Source organism: Carex rostrata, chromosome 35 (assembly GCF_964058835.1).
Source record: "Carex rostrata chromosome 35, lpCarRost1.2, whole genome shotgun sequence".
Lineage (NCBI taxonomy): Eukaryota > Viridiplantae > Streptophyta > Magnoliopsida > Poales > Cyperaceae > Carex > Carex rostrata.
The window spans coordinates 251,319-266,800 of record NC_135952.1 but is presented as its reverse complement, the minus strand read 5'-3'; the positions used below and the strand labels follow the sequence as shown (position 1 = coordinate 266,800).

Genomic DNA, 15,482 nt, shown 5'->3' with positions numbered 1-15,482 from the left:
ATTCGTATCCGTATCCTAGACTATCCATATTCGCATCCGTATTTGAAAAATTACAACGAATAAAGATACGGTTTGATCACTATCCGATCCATATCCGACCGATTACACCCTTACCTTTATATATATATACTATTTTATTAATATGCCAATAGATCATTTTTATTTATAGAAAAGTTTAGAGCTTTTATATATACAAAGTTTGATTTTTAATATTTTATTTATTTTCAATATATGCAAATAATTTTTTTGTAATATATACATACTAAAAAAAATTTGGGGCCCTTTGAATCCTGGGGCCCGGGGCCATCGCCCTGGGTGCCCTGCCCCAGGACCGGCCATGCCTATCTGTCCCCCGCACTAAAAGACAAAAAAAATAGTTAAAATGTGTTAACTACCACCAAAGAGCAAGATTAATGCTATTTTATTAATAGTCAAAACGTATAGTATTCATACCTACGAATTTATAGTATTCATACTTATTATCAGAATCATTCGTCATATGTAAACACAAGTTGGAGGGGACCAGTAACGACCAGGGGGACCGCTGACGTCTTGTGACAGCCTGGATTGGGGACCACAACCGTCTGAAAATGACATTTGCCAAGATTGGGGACCACTACAGCGAATCTATATATTATTCATATCTAAACAAAGAAGTATTCATATCTAAACAAATGAAGTATTCATACTGAAGATTACGAAGTATTCATACATGTTTTCCTACTTATTTATAGTATTCAAAATTCAAAGTCAGATTCATCTCTCTCACCCCACCTCTTCCAAGAAGTATTCATACTGACGATTACGAAGTATTCATACATGTTTGAAATAATTTATACAATTCAAAATTCAAAGTTAGATTCATCTCTCTCACCCCACCTCTTTCAAGAAGTATTCATACTAACGATTACGAAGTATTCATACATGTTCGAAATAATTTATACAATTCAAAATTCATTGTCAGATTCATCTCTCTCACTCCACCTCTTCCAAGAAATATTCATATCTAATAACATGAATACATATCTAACAAATGAAGTATTCATATATTCCACTCTGACAACCTTCGCTGGGCTAGCATGGACCCCCTCCAATGGTGCACCACGCTCTCTCCGCCGGATCTCCTCGCCGGATCTTGACGGTGCACCACGCTCTCCCCGTCGGATCTCAACGGTGCACCATACTCTCCTCGTCGGATCTCGACGGTGCACTACGCTCTTCTCGCCGGATCTCGACGGTGCACCACGCCGAGAAAGAGAAGAAGCGGAGGACGTGAAGGCCATGAAGAGACGGAGGAGAGACTTCAGTCTGATTTTGTAAGTTTGTTAGAAAATGGATCTGTTTATAACTTGGAGATAGAGAAGGGTTAGACCGTTAAGGGGACAGTTAATTAGTTAGTTGTTAGGGGTACACTTAGGGGACGGAATTGCGGGGAACAAAATCTTTACTCTTTTACTTATCCTTTGTACATAAAAAAAATCAAGATGCTCTTTCTCTCTTTTTTCTCTCTTATTTTACAATATTTCTATGAATAAAATTCCTCCTTCTTGAGGGAGCTTTTCTTTTCATGCATGTCAGTATCTGAGAAGATTACTATTTTGTCTTTCTGAGTCAAAAAAAATTTACATCAAAGGGAAGGAATAAATGTCAACATCATAACCTTGTTCCTATTATTTGAATACAATTCATGATTTACTTGAAGCAAATTAAAAACAATAGAGACTTATATGAAGGACAAATTAGGTTAGTGGTCAATTTATTAAGAAAGAAAAGTTTGGTGATTTCTTGAAAGAAATTTCCAGAACATGTACGATGAATATTATTTGAGGTAAATGATAAAAAAATTAAAAACATCATAATCTCTTATCAATTGTATTCAAGTACTATCAGTAAAGAAACCTTACTGATAGAAATGTAACAGCAAAAGTGTAAAGCTAATATATTGTATTAGCCTTAAGTATCAAATAAGTGCTGTTTCCCACTAAAAATTCATTTGGTCACACCTATTCAGTCTATAAGCTTATCATTATTCATTGGAAACAAATAATTTTCTTTTTGGAAATTAAAAAATTCTCCTCTAGACTGAACTATTAATTTGATTGAGAGAGATTATTATTTTGTCTTTCTAGATAAAAAATTCTCCTTCTAGAGGGTGCTTTTTTTTTTTCATGCATGTATATATGAGTAGATTATTATTTTGTTTTTCTAAGCCAAAAATATTTACATCGAAAGGAGTTGACTGAACTATTAATTTAATTGAGAGAGATTATTATTTTGTCTTTCTGAATAATTTTTTTTTTTAGATGGAGATTTTCTTTTCATGCATGTATATCTAAGGAGATTATTATTTTGTCTTTCTGAGTCAAAAATATTTACATCGAAAGAGGTTGACTGAACTATTAATTTAATTGAGAGAGATTATTATTTTGTCTTTCTGAATAATTTTTTTTTTTTAGATGGAGATTTTCTTTTCATGCATGTATATCTAAGGAGATTATTATTTTGTCTTTCTGAGTCAAAAATATTTACATCGAAAGAGGTTGACTGAACTATTAATTTAATTGAGAGAGATTATTATTTTGTCTTTCTGAATAATTTTTTTTTTTTAGATGGAGATTTTCTTTTCATGCATGTATATCTAAGGAGATTATTATTTTGTCTTTTTGAGTCAAAAATATTTACATCGAAAGAGGTTGACTGAACTATTAATTTGATCGAGAGAGATTATTATTTTGTCTTTCTGAATAAAAAAAATTCCTTCTAAATGGAGGTTTTTTTTTCATACATGTATATCTAAGAAAATTATTATTTTGTCTTTCTGAGTCAAAAATATTTACATCAGGAATAAATGTCAATATCATAACATTGTTCCTATTATTTAAATACAATTATTTACTTGAACCAAATTATAAAGAATAGTGACTTATATGAAGGACAAATTAGGTTAGTGCCTAAATTAGTGGTCAATTTATTACGAAGGATAAGTTTGGTGATTTCTGGAAGAAAAAAAAAAAAAAAAAAACTTCCAAGACATGTACGTACGATGGATATTATTTGAGGAAAATATTAAAAACATCATAATCCCTGATAGCAATGTAATAGAAAAAGGATAAAGCTAATATTATAAGTCTCAAGCATAAAAAAAATGTGTTGTTTCCACAAAATGTCATTTGGTTACACTGTTGACTGTTCAGTATATACGCTTATCATCGGAAAACAAACAATTTTCTTTCAGAAATTAAAAAAAATATATATGTTTTTTTAGGAAACAGATTGATGGCTTTTTTTTTTCTTCAAAAATATGCAGGACCGAATCAAGAAATTCAGTTTAGGTGCGGGATAATTGAATAAATGGTTCAGTCACTCTTTGTCACATCGTGACACGAAAGGTGACATAGAAAATCTGAAAAGGGCGTGACCGAATCAATGTTTTGGTCTAGTTCAAAATCTAGGCTCCTCTTTTCTTCTTCCTTCTTTCAAAATTCATTATAGTGAGGGTGACCGAATTAATGGTTCTGCCATCCTCCATTTTTTCACGATCATTGTTGTCAGTGATATGCATGTGTGATTAATGAGCGATTGAATCATTGATTCGGTCTACCCTATTCTGGACCGAATTAATGATTCGATCCTTATTATTTTGAAGTGAAAAAAAAATGCATCAATATGTTCACTAACAAATTGAGTTTTTAATTTCTAAAAAAAAATTAGAAAATAAAAGCCATAGTTCCATTTAATAAGTACATTTGTACTTCCCTAGTGCAAATTAGTGGCGGTACTGCTTCTATAGTGCTAAAGAGCTTTTGCAAGACACCTCAGATCCACTAATGATACAACCATATCATGGAATATACTTCTTATTCAAAACATATATTCTGTGATTTATCAATGTACACCACTGGTATGGCAGAAATTTTTTATTTATACAAATTTAAAAATAATATAGAGTAATAGATTGATGGGCTTGAGATTTTGATCCTTGGAACTGAAATATTTTTTTTTTTGGTTCCTTTACTTTAGAAATAGAAATTTTCTGTGATATGAGGTGAGCGGTATGCTGAAATTTAAAGGAACTAAAAATTATTTTCGATACCTTTAGACAGTCCCAAAGAAAGCGGAATTTTTTTTTTTGTTTTGTTTCTTTAGAAAATCCTAAAGGGATCCAAAAAAAAAAAAATCAGTTCTTTTTATGAGGTCAGATTTCCATGCACTATCGATTATCCTATATTATTTTTATAATATTTCTATAAAAAAAGAATTCTGCTGGTAGGTATGAAACTAATCCAAAGGATCATATGTTAGTCCCATCTGTGTAGACTTAATTGGGTTCCAAAGCATTTTCCTTGACAGTGTTTGGTTGAGTTCTTTACGCGTAGTGATAATTAGGTTAAAGAGGGGTTATTGATTTGATAGCTTCTTTCTTTTTTAATTGGGAGTACAAATCCAACTGTCACACTATAAAAAAAATGATTCAGATCGAAAACGTACACCACACAAATTTCAAATTGTTGTCATAAAAGTATCTTTTGTTCAATGAAATTTATTAGTAGGCGTCTAGGCAATTGCTTGATACCTCAAAAATAAAAATAAAAATAAAAATGGACCTGTAATCCCACAACATATATGCAAATAAGAAACACAATAATTATTACCTGTTAGGTATCAATTCAAACTTTCAAACAAGCAACCAAGATAGTATAGGCACCACCACCAGAAACAGAAACAAACAAAAATGAAGAGAGCAATAGAATGAACTGCTATAATTGATTTTACAATCATACAACCATACAACAATGCTAGAGAGAGATCTAGAGAGAGAAAAAACTACACTCTCGGTCAATTGTCAGCAGTATACTCTAAATTAAACCTATAAAACTCTACACCAAATCTATCTAGCAAAACAACAAGACCACAACAAATTATTAGTCTAACTCCTTGCGCTTCTTGCCTTTGTTTGACGGCTTGATGGCACTAGGAGCAGCAGTGTCGGTTAACTCAGTGGCAGGACTATTTGATGCATGCTTGGTGTAGACAAGGCAGTCATCGAGAGTGTACAACCGAAGAGCAAGGGAAGTAATGGAAGGCGTCTTGGCCGCAGCAGTGAGAGATGACCAGTGCCACCATTGGGGTTTTATGTACTCTGTTTTTATCATGTCCTCTAGTAGAACGATTGCTTGAACCATCTAAGAACACATATGAGCTTACGAAGTTAGTTAGATCAAGTAAGATCGCGCTTTTGTACATTAATATATCTAAGTATGAATCTGATGTTACTAAAGTTTGTTTTGGTAGCCTGTAAACACAAGAAGAGGAACATGGCACCATCTGATTATTTATCTGATAATATGTCAACTTCACCTGTATTTGCTTGTCTCGACAATAATAATCAAAACGACAAACCAAGGTTCAGAATGGACCAAATAAAAAAAATCCCAAAAAAAAAAAACACAGAGGGAGACTGAAAATTATTCAAGGCATATTAACCAAGTACATAGGAGATATGTAAAAGCTCACCTGACAGGTGGGCCAAACCTGTCAGTTCGATATTCTATTAGAAAAATCCGCAGTTCTAAATAAAGCAAAAGAAAGGAAAAGGAGATAATACCTCATATATGGACTCAGCTGTCTTGACAAAAGCACGCCATGCCCATCTTTTTCCTGAGTCATACCTTGTCAGCCTTAGTGCTTCGTCAGGGAGAGCAGCCTCCATGTCAAGTAAGTTCGTCTTGAGAAACCTGACAACTTGAGAATTTCTCCCCTTGACCGACCTCAGTGATGCCTCGGGAACTGTGCACCGGCTGTTATCAGCTGGCCCCACAACCTGTAACAGTTTTTAGATATTAATAAAAAAGGAACTAACAAAGAAACAAAATAAATAAGTGAAAAAAATAGGATCTAATTGCTTCCGAACAGTACAGATCTGAACCACATAAAAATTACCAAGTACCAAACGGTACAAGTCTATAAGACTTGTCAAGATTCAGTAATAAATAATGATTTGTTACCTTTTCATTATCCGATGGTGATTCTCTTTTACCCACCGATTGCTCCTCAGTTGGAGTCAAAAGACTACTTTTCCCTGACAAGTGCGAACCGGGTTCAACCGTACCAACAGCCACCGAATTTTCTTTTCTGTTAAGAAGAACCAGATTATCCGGGTCAAGATAATTGGCACGCTTATTGACAAAAGAAGGTACCCCATTCGACCCGATTAACCCGATCTGTTGCACATCCTCCTTGATTGAATCTTTCACGATAAATCTCTTACAGATCTCTTCAAAATCAAAGGGGCATTTCAGTGTCATGTTGGCACCAGTTCTATCATCCTTCTCTTTTGTACTTTCATTTACAACATCAACCCCGGTTTTGGGTTTAATTTTCGGCATGCATTTTCCATTTAAATGGGCATCTAATTCAGTTTGAACTGAAAAGGTTTTATGACATGAAAAACAATGATTCCGGGAAGTCCAGATAGGTTCCAAGCACTCGCATCTAAATAATTTCTCTTCACTCATTTTCCCCTTCTTTTTCGGCCTTTTTGGTAGTTCTTTTATTTCATCTTCAATAATAGCACCGAATTGGCTCTCAAGTACCCCCGAGGCCCTAGTTTTCAACTGAGGAGAGAAAATTTTACCGTGAGGTAAAAATGGTTCGTCTGATGAAGACCCTTTGTTAAAGACTAGCCTTTGTAAGGTTAAGATAGATTCTTTTAATTCTCTCTCCCTCGGGTCACTATCCTTTAACCAATTCACAAGTGCATGCACCTCTTCTTCGGATTCATATAAGACAAACAAAGGTGCTACCTCTGCTGCTGACTCTGACTGGCCTAGAAGCACACTTCTGTTTACAAAAGTTGATTTTTCATTCCTATTCTCCTTTTTCAAAGGAGCAGTGCCATCTACTACCAACCAAGGTCGCTTACCAGGTCGGGTCGTAACCCAATACAAACGACCCAATGTGTCCCTGCCAAGAAATTCCCTTCTCAAGCAAACTCTCGAAAGCTGCAACTCCAAATTGACAATTGAATCTTGCAATGTAGAAATCTCATTCTTTACAGTATCCATTTCATTGTCTATAGTTGATTTATCTATGGAGTCTCCATTTGTTGCCCCCTCCCCTACTTCATTGTTGCTCTGGTTAGCATCTCCAGCACAAACAGAGGTTATACATTCTTCATTATTTGGTTCATTGTTGGGTCTAGAATCAGATTTTAAGGCCTTTATTGCAAGGATATCTTCTCTCACCTTTAGGTTTCTCAATTCAGAGCTCAAACTTCTCAATTTCTGTTGGAGGTCAATTGATTTCTCGATGCATTGGTCAACGTGCTCTCTCAAGAGGAAAGAGTTCAGGAGCTCATCACATAGGAACTTTAGGAGAAATATTCTCTGTGAATAGAATAATAAACTAGTGTGAGAAAACAAACCTTTCAACAGAAGGTTTTATATGATGAAAATGCTGATCAAGTTGTACAAAGTAGTATTGTAAAAATTCCCAGATTTCTACCAACCAGACACAACATAATTACTTCCACCTCTTTCTCATTTAACTTTGATTTTAAGTAAATGATTGTACAGACATGGACTTTAGTCAAGGATTACAGATTAAGCTCCATCAAGAGACAGAAGTAGTAAAGAATTAATTTAGAGGAAATCTCAAGTTACTTGTGCAACCCTTCAAAGAAACAAAATTCACACATTGTTGCATATCTCCACAAAATTTTATAAATATCATGTATAGCTACAATAGTAATAAGTATATAATCCACGTCCCCTCCCAACCAGTTAAATTAAAAAAAAAAACTTAAAACTGATCCTCCCTAGTTATCTATACAAAATAGAGAATTAGTTCTGGTACTTCTAAAGAAACTAGGAGTATAGGGTATATCTGAGAGCTAAAAATAGAGTATAGGGTATATCCCATAGTTTATATTCAGTTGGGCATAATGCACTTGTCTTACAAGGGTATATGCCTGGTGCTACGATGTTCTCAAGAAGCAGTTTCAATAAAAAATAAAAATAAAAATAAAAAAATGAATATAATAATAAAAGAGTAAAGAGCTAACCTCATCTACACTCATCTCCCAATACTCTCTTTGTTCCATAGTAGATACAAGCTGACTCAAGGCCAACTTAAAAGAACTCTTCTCCTCGCGACCAAATACCTTTAACCTTATTTTCTCAGTTGAACCATTGTCTTGTCTCTCCTTCCCTTTCCCCTTCCCTCTGCTCCTGCAACAAGAGGGGCAGTACCAGTTTCCCTCTGGTATGCGGGCCAGTGGGGGGTTTAGACAGTACATATGGTACTCTGAATCGCAAGTGTCACACAATAGTACACTCTTATCGTCCCTATCTACACCGCATACTTTACATAAACCATCATCCCATGGGGCTTTTGGAAGGTCATTTAGTACAGCTAATGCTTCTAGAACCTCGTTCTCAAGACCTTTATGATATGTAGTGAGTTTCTGAACTAGGCTGAGTACCTGCACTCCTCGAAGAAAGAGAATGTGTTAGATTTAAGGGAACAATAAAGGGGGAGTTTTTCTGTGGAAAAGCTGGAAGTGAAAAAAGTGGAAGTTTACCTCATTCTTGTACAAGGATTCAAAGCTCTCGGACAGTTTCTCAACCTTTTCCAATTCACTAGAATTATCGGCATGTCCTGTGCGCAAATTCTGAAGAACCTGTATGAGACAGTACATGTAGAGATGTCAGATGCAGTGTGTTTGAAATTCTATCATTTTTTATTCAGTAAAATCCTTTACAGTTCAAAGGCAGTTCACTGTCCAAGAGGAAGAGGGTATGCATTGAAGCATTACTCCAAAAAAGTTTGAAGGAACTAAAAAGAAAAATGTTGATTCATTACTAGTTTACTACATAAGTGTGATAATTTATGAAATTCTATGCACACGAGTCGCAGCAATATGGTACTCAATTTACTGAAAAATGTAACATGTCAAACTCCATAGAACAACATCATAACACGAGAAGGAAGCAAATTACCTCTCGGACATCCTCCAGAAAAGCTTCATGGGACCCACCGTAAGCTCCAGCAGCCAACCTCATATCAATAGTCCGGAAATCAAGGGATCGAGAGAACATGGCAGGCAAACCAATGATGCCCTCAAATTCTTCCTCATCAGAGTTTACTAGAGATGTACCCAAAAGATTGCAAAAGTTTTTTTGCTTCTCAGTAACGGTTGTCAGGGCCCGACGCAACACAATTCGACATTTCTTTGTTATTGACTCAGGGATGGAAACAGTGTGGGTTTCTTTTTGAGGTTTCTTCTCTGGCGGCTTTTGGGGTGTGGTCCCACCAGACGCGTCAGCTAGCACACTTAAGGCAAGTTTCTGAGGGAAAAGGGTTAAACAAATTGCTCAATCAATTTTCTTAAAATGAAGCCAATAAAATTAGCATGGATAAAAGTGAAATAGAACAAAAGCAGAAAAATAAGCTCTGTAAGCATGATATTTTCTTGGTTCTACAAAATCTAAACTATCCGGTAAAACATTGACAAAGATATATCCAAATTACCCTAAATATAAAATATCGGAAACAGCCAAGGGTCCCCTCCTTTTCACTAATATGTCCAAACTACCCCTCTCTCTCTCAGCCCACATGAGGGTTAGCTTGGGCCATTTTCAAAAAGCTAACTGCATTATATCCAATACTTCACATGTCTTGCAGGATAACAAAGACCTTTATAATTTACAATGATACCTAGGGACAATTTTAGTATTTAAAAATGGCAATACCTTTGTGGGGCCTGAAGCATTCCCCTTGTACACTTCTTTACTGATGGAATGTTCCAGGATCTTCTTAGCCCAATCAGGCGGGTTTCTCTCAAGGGCTTCAAAAATGCACTTTCTGATTCTAGTCCCCACGTTGGTCGGCAGCTTTCTCACATTCTCTAGAGGATGGGCCCACTCTGGAATGATATTAACATCAGCAATGGCTGGCTCAGGAGAAGCCACCACGTCAGCATCTTTATTTTCCATCAGAATAACTTTTGCTTCATTTGCATGGTCTATTATCTGTCTCTGTGCTTCTGCAAGAAGCTGAGAAATAACAGATTGGTTAAATTTGATACTGGTACCCCACACTATGTACTGGTACACTACATCCTGAGGTACCCAACTGAAAGAAAAATCTACTATTTCAGTCCTAGTGCAGCCTAGATATCAGTATGATATAAGAACTTACCGAACCAACTATTTCCAGATTATGCTCTTCGTTTCATCTTCTGAATTCTATTGTATTCATTTCTTTGTATGGTACACCATTTCAATGGTTTAAGATATGTTTTATATGCAGTAGATACTAGGATTAGCTTACCAAAGCATCGGCATTAATGCCAGTAACACCGGATATCGCACCGAAGAGCACACCACCATCTCCTTGCAAAGCACGAAAGATCTTTACACCATCTGAGCACGACATCTCTGACATATCCACACAGCCACCGAGTTTTGCAACTACAAGAGCATATCTCCTGGCCAGCTCTGGCCACGTCAGCTCATTAAGGGTCAATATATCTACCTTCGGATCCTTGCTAGCAGAGCTCTCTACATCCTTTCTCCGCCCACGTCTCGGCCTTGATTCCCTCGCCTCAGCTGTGGGGTCCACAAAGACCACTGCTCGTGATATAACTTCATTAAGTAGGAGCTTAAGTAAGGAAGTGTGGATTGTGGCCAACCAGATACCACCACACTGTCCTAGGGAATTAGATGCTAGTTTGACCTGAGAGGCCTCTCTAGTAGATGAGGTCTCGACTGGTACAAACATTGCCACACCCTCTTTATTGCCACTTGGCTTTGAGGCTTGATCATGTGTACTGGATTGTACCACCTCGAGTTGATTTCTGCTGCCTCTGGGGGGTTCAGGCCAGGGATTGATTAGCTCTTCTTCGATGTCCTCATATGAGGGGAAACCTTGTAGATCTAAAATATCTTTAAATCGGTACATGAACTCCCAAATCTGCAAAATTAAGAAAAATTATAAGTACATCAGAATTGCCATAATAGTTACAAAATAAAGTAAAAGAGACCATTTTAGAAAGGATTTGAATTTACTTCTTAGTTAATTACTAGTTTTCTGTCAATAAATTACAGATAATTTACATGCAAGAAACAGAGCTCCTTAAAATTAGTACTGGCTAGCACGTAATGGATTGTCAATATACATTGATTGATGTCATCACGAAATGACCAATTGGGGATAGCAAATGTGCTGTTTGTTGAATTGGCAATTTTGGATTAATGGCCTCTTCAAAATCTAGGGTAGTACCGGGCTTGGGGGATTTCATTTCAGGTTAAAGTCAAATTTTGCTTGCTTTTGATTACTTTTAAGTTCTGGTCATAGATTGGGTGTACTTCAAAATTAAAGTTATTTGATTTTCAGTCCTTGGAATTAGCAAACTCTTTTACCAGTTCTACTGGTACCTTTTAACAAGCAATAAAAGTTATTTAAATGAATCCAAAATGTGTTAAGCCAATCAAACAAGTACAAAAATAGTACCTGAAAGACATCGCCAGCCAACTTGGCGGGAAGTCTTTTACTAAAAGATTTCCCTCCTGGAGGCTTGTCATTCCTGTTGCGTTTTCTTGACGAATAAAGCGCTTCAGCCATCCCCTTCGCTCCATTTTTTGGTACTGCAACAAGATTCTCACTTGCAACAGTAAGTGCTTCCAAGAAGTTGCTTCTCTTGCCCAAGAAGTGATAACGTGTGCAATTGCCACAGGCTGGGAGAAGGTTTTCTATAACTTCGTGCACAAATTCGAAATTCAAACCAGCCCTGTCGCGATCTAACCATTCTCTAATTGCCAGACAGGACGACTCCAGTTTTTGCTCGTTCTGGATAATTTTTGGTATACCTAGAGGAGCACAAGCACAGCAAACCCTAGCTAAGTGACCCATATTCTCTGGGTTTTTCACACCATCACTCGCATGGTTGCAACAAAACTGCATAGACCCAGATTGCCGGTACAGTTCACAGCATGCATCGAGAATCGTGCTAACAACCTTGCCCCAAACCGAAGTTAAGCTTTCCCCTTGCACCAAAAACTCTCCGATTCGATCAATACGAGATGCTTCCTTCTCTGTAGGGGAAGTAAACAGATTGAGTTGCAAACCGGATGCCTCTTGTTCATTTCCCAAATTGCCTTGAAGGCATGCCGTAAGATCCTCATCTAACTGACAAGGTTCCTCCAGCAGTGCCATGATATCTTCCTCCCCATCAGGAGCAGTAGTAATACAACTCACTGCACTGTCGGTCTTGTCAGTGCTGAAATCAGCAGGTTTTGCTGTGTTCGGAAAGAGGACTGTGGATGCATTAGGTAGAGGGAAAGAAGAGCATGGCATCCGCCTTACACTGAAAAGCGGGCCATTAATTCCCCCATCTAAGACTTCAAATTCAAAAAGGGAGCCAGTTACTCTGTCATGCCAGTATGAAGTAAACCCTACAGGGTATATCTCGCAGTTGGTGTGATAGGTCATGCGCAAATCAACCTCTCCCAAATTGATTAGGTAATAATCCTCACATTGGATAGGAAACCCAGCCTGCTAAATCAAGAATCAAAAACAAGGTCAACAAATAGGAAAATAACACCCTGCTAAATTAAAAACAAAGAAACAAGGTCAACCAATTTGCCAAAACGAACATAACACCCCTTATAGTATATTCATGACTTCAGACGAAGCAATTAAAGTTGCATGCATTCCAATACAAGCCGTGACTATTCGATCATTTAAAAACAAATGCAAATTGAGGAATAACTTCTTTTAAGTCTTAGGTCAAGTTGCAAAGCAATTATCCAGCCTCTCTCATTTATGTAATAACAATAATTTTGTTCTTTAGTTTTTATAACCTCCGATTATATCTATAATTTTCCTTAAATTATTTCTCTATTAAACAGCAGATCTTGAAAACAGAGAAAATGGAAATTCATCTAGATATCTAATAAAATAATTCCAAAAATAAAACAGAAACTCACAGGGAAATCCATCTGGGTATATCGGCCGTTCTCTTCAACCAGATACCTCGGCAACCTTATCGGAGCCGTAGAATCAGCAAATCGTGGTTGCATCGCATCTAGATCCATAAATGGTTCCAAACCCAAGGCTCTGCTGCTGCTACTGGTACCACCACCCCTTAACATCTCTTGGTTTTGTGCAAAATAAGATGCTGCAAAGATGTTTGAGCGAACCCTTCTCTTTCGAACTGGTGCCGATCTATGAGGGACCAAACCATCATTTATAGAATCGGCTTCGATGGGGAGATACATTGAACCGGGACCTGAATTGAATGCGGGCATGAAATGCCTTCCATCTGGAAATGTAACCGATAGACGTGTCAAAATATGGTCATAAATGCTTATTTTTCTAGACTGCCGTTTCTTTTCGTGATTTTTCTAGAAATTTCACCTTTTTCGAAGAATCTTTATTTGAAACACCAAATTACTGAACCGTCTAATGATAATAATAATAATAATAATAATAATAATAATAGATTTTCAAATTAAGTAGCACCTATAAACTGGTAATACAAACAATACCATGAGGTAGTCCTTGAAAGTAGAAGCTTCCTCTGCTTGTAGCCTCAGTAAGCATTCCTGGATTATTTATGGAAAAAGGTCGCAATGACGGAGCAAATCCACTCAAAGGAGACAAGTCGGTGGTGCTAGGTCTGCAAACAAAGATAATCGGTTTCAAACTTAGTAAAAAATTGCATTATATATAGGTTGCTTATACAGCTTGTACTCTTGAAAATATTTACATTATTTATAAATCCCAGAATAATCCTGAAAATGTGCCTTATAAGAAAGCTTCTCAATCATGCAAAATACAGTATCGAGGGCACATCATTATATTTTCAAGAAATACATTGGGTTTGATACACATCAGCAGTTAGCCGTTGAAGCTCCTTGGTTTCACATGCCATGAGAAACAGGTTCTGTTGATTTGAAAACTACTACTCTTTATTATATACTGTGAAAGTTTCCACAGAGATGGGTTTCTGAAAAAGTTCAATTATTTTTTAGAAAATAAATTGAAAGTTGAAACAGTAATAGGCAAAGCAAGTACCTTCTATGTCTCAATACAAGTATGCAACTCACTTATCTTGGTCACTGTCAACCTTACTTGGCCATACAAATTATAATTTTGTACAACCAAAGGGTATCTTCCACACTTCTTTTAACAGCAAAAAAAAAAACAAGCAAGGGATTGAAAAATACCTGTTGTATCTTGACAGAGTTCCAATCTGTTGTTGCTCACTTCCCTCGACCTCAGTCGGTGGTGGCGCATTCATATCCAGCATAGGATTAGCTCCTCCAGCCAGACTCCACTTCCTCGCCGGCACACCAGCGGACTGACACTCCGGACAGACCCACTCATCAATCCTTTGATGCCACATAGCAGGAGGCACAACACAACCAAGGTGAAACCCACGTTCACATCCATCACACACCATTGTAGCACCAGGCAACTCAGGCCGATTACAGTACCCACAAGCTAACGGAGGCATATTGAACCCAGCTTCACCAGGAAACTCAGCAGGGAGACCACGAGAAGGAGTGACAACGCCATGGAACCGACACGCAAGCATGTATGCCTCGTATGGAAGGAATTGCATCGGTTCATGGTCAGAATTTGCGGTCGGATCGGAGGAAGGAGGAGCAGGAACCTCACATGGTGGCGTAGGTGGGTCTTCGTTGAGATCGATCACGAGTTGCAGAGGTCGCTTAGGCTCAGGTTCGGAATCCATGGTGCATTCTTAGTACTGTAGCATGTAGTAAGGAGTGAGGTGGTATTGTGGTAAGGTTAGTGGATTTAGTGCGCTTAAGTTCCTGTCTCTCTCTTTCGAGTTTCGAGAGAACGAGGGAAGGGGAATTCAGGGGGAATACGGATCCTCTAAAGTAACTCGAACTTTGAGTTTAGATCTGGACCGTCGAGGGCGAATAAGGTTCGAGGTGGAATGCACGGGTTTTGTGAGAAAGAAGATTGGACGGTTCGGATTTAAACACAAAATTTGAGTTACGTTAGGTGATGTGAATTAGGGGATAGTGCCATGGTCCGTGGAGAGATTGGGGTTTTGCGCCACCGCGAAGGAAATTTACCAAATGGCCCCTAAAAGGTCAAGTAATAATTTCATGACTTTCCTTTTCTAATACAAAGGTTGTCAATGAACTTTCCAGTCAAAATACCGTCAACTTTAAAATTAGAAAATTAGTGTATTTTAAATGATAAATTGAAACAGCTCAAATTAGTGTATTTTGCGAGTGGCGCTACGTATAAAATTTATAATTTTTCAAACTTATTTATTATCAAATTAAGCAGTTAAAATGTGAAAAAAATTTAAATTTATTTTTCATTATTTTTTTACCACTTGATTTAGTACTAAAATAATTCAAAAAATATTACATTTTACATGTAATGTATCACTTCATAAACAAGATCCGTTATAGTTTGAATTCATTATTTGTAGT

At 37.0% G+C, this 15,482-nt stretch overlaps 1 protein-coding gene across 2 annotated transcripts; it reads right to left on the bottom strand.

Moving 5' to 3' along the window:
• Positions 1-4,733: 4,733 nt before the first annotated feature.
• MBD9 (methyl-CPG-binding domain 9) lies at positions 4,734-14,858 on the bottom strand. 2 transcript variants are annotated; one of them, XM_078298118.1, is made up of 12 exons: positions 14,232-14,858; positions 13,551-13,681; positions 12,990-13,324; positions 11,515-12,558; positions 10,333-10,974; positions 9,753-10,055; positions 9,000-9,347; positions 8,582-8,680; positions 8,063-8,482; positions 6,006-7,385; positions 5,606-5,821; positions 4,734-5,183 (listed from the first exon to the last, which is right to left on the bottom strand). In XM_078298118.1, exons 1-12 carry the CDS (start codon positions 14,759-14,761, stop codon positions 4,923-4,925), a joined length of 5,709 nt encoding a protein of 1,902 aa, XP_078154244.1. In that variant the 5' UTR covers positions 14,762-14,858; the 3' UTR covers positions 4,734-4,922. The 2 variants fall into 2 exon arrangements, with proteins under 2 accessions (XP_078154244.1, XP_078154245.1); XM_078298119.1 differs by having other exon boundaries at positions 11,515-12,555.
• Positions 14,859-15,482: the final 624 nt, after the last annotated feature.

Bases quoted from the DNA above. Each gene is read 5' to 3' on its own strand.
- MBD9 (XM_078298118.1), bottom strand. From the start codon at position 14,761: ATGGATTCCGAACCTGAGCCTAAGCGACCTCTGCAACTCGTGATCGAT. The intron at 13,682-14,231 runs GTATTTTTCAAT...CTTTGTTTGCAG, and splicing joins ACTCTGTCAAGATACAACAG to ACCTAGCACCACCGACTTGT. The intron at 5,822-6,005 runs GTAACAAATCAT...AAACTGTTACAG, and splicing joins CACCATCGGATAATGAAAAG to GTTGTGGGGCCAGCTGATAA.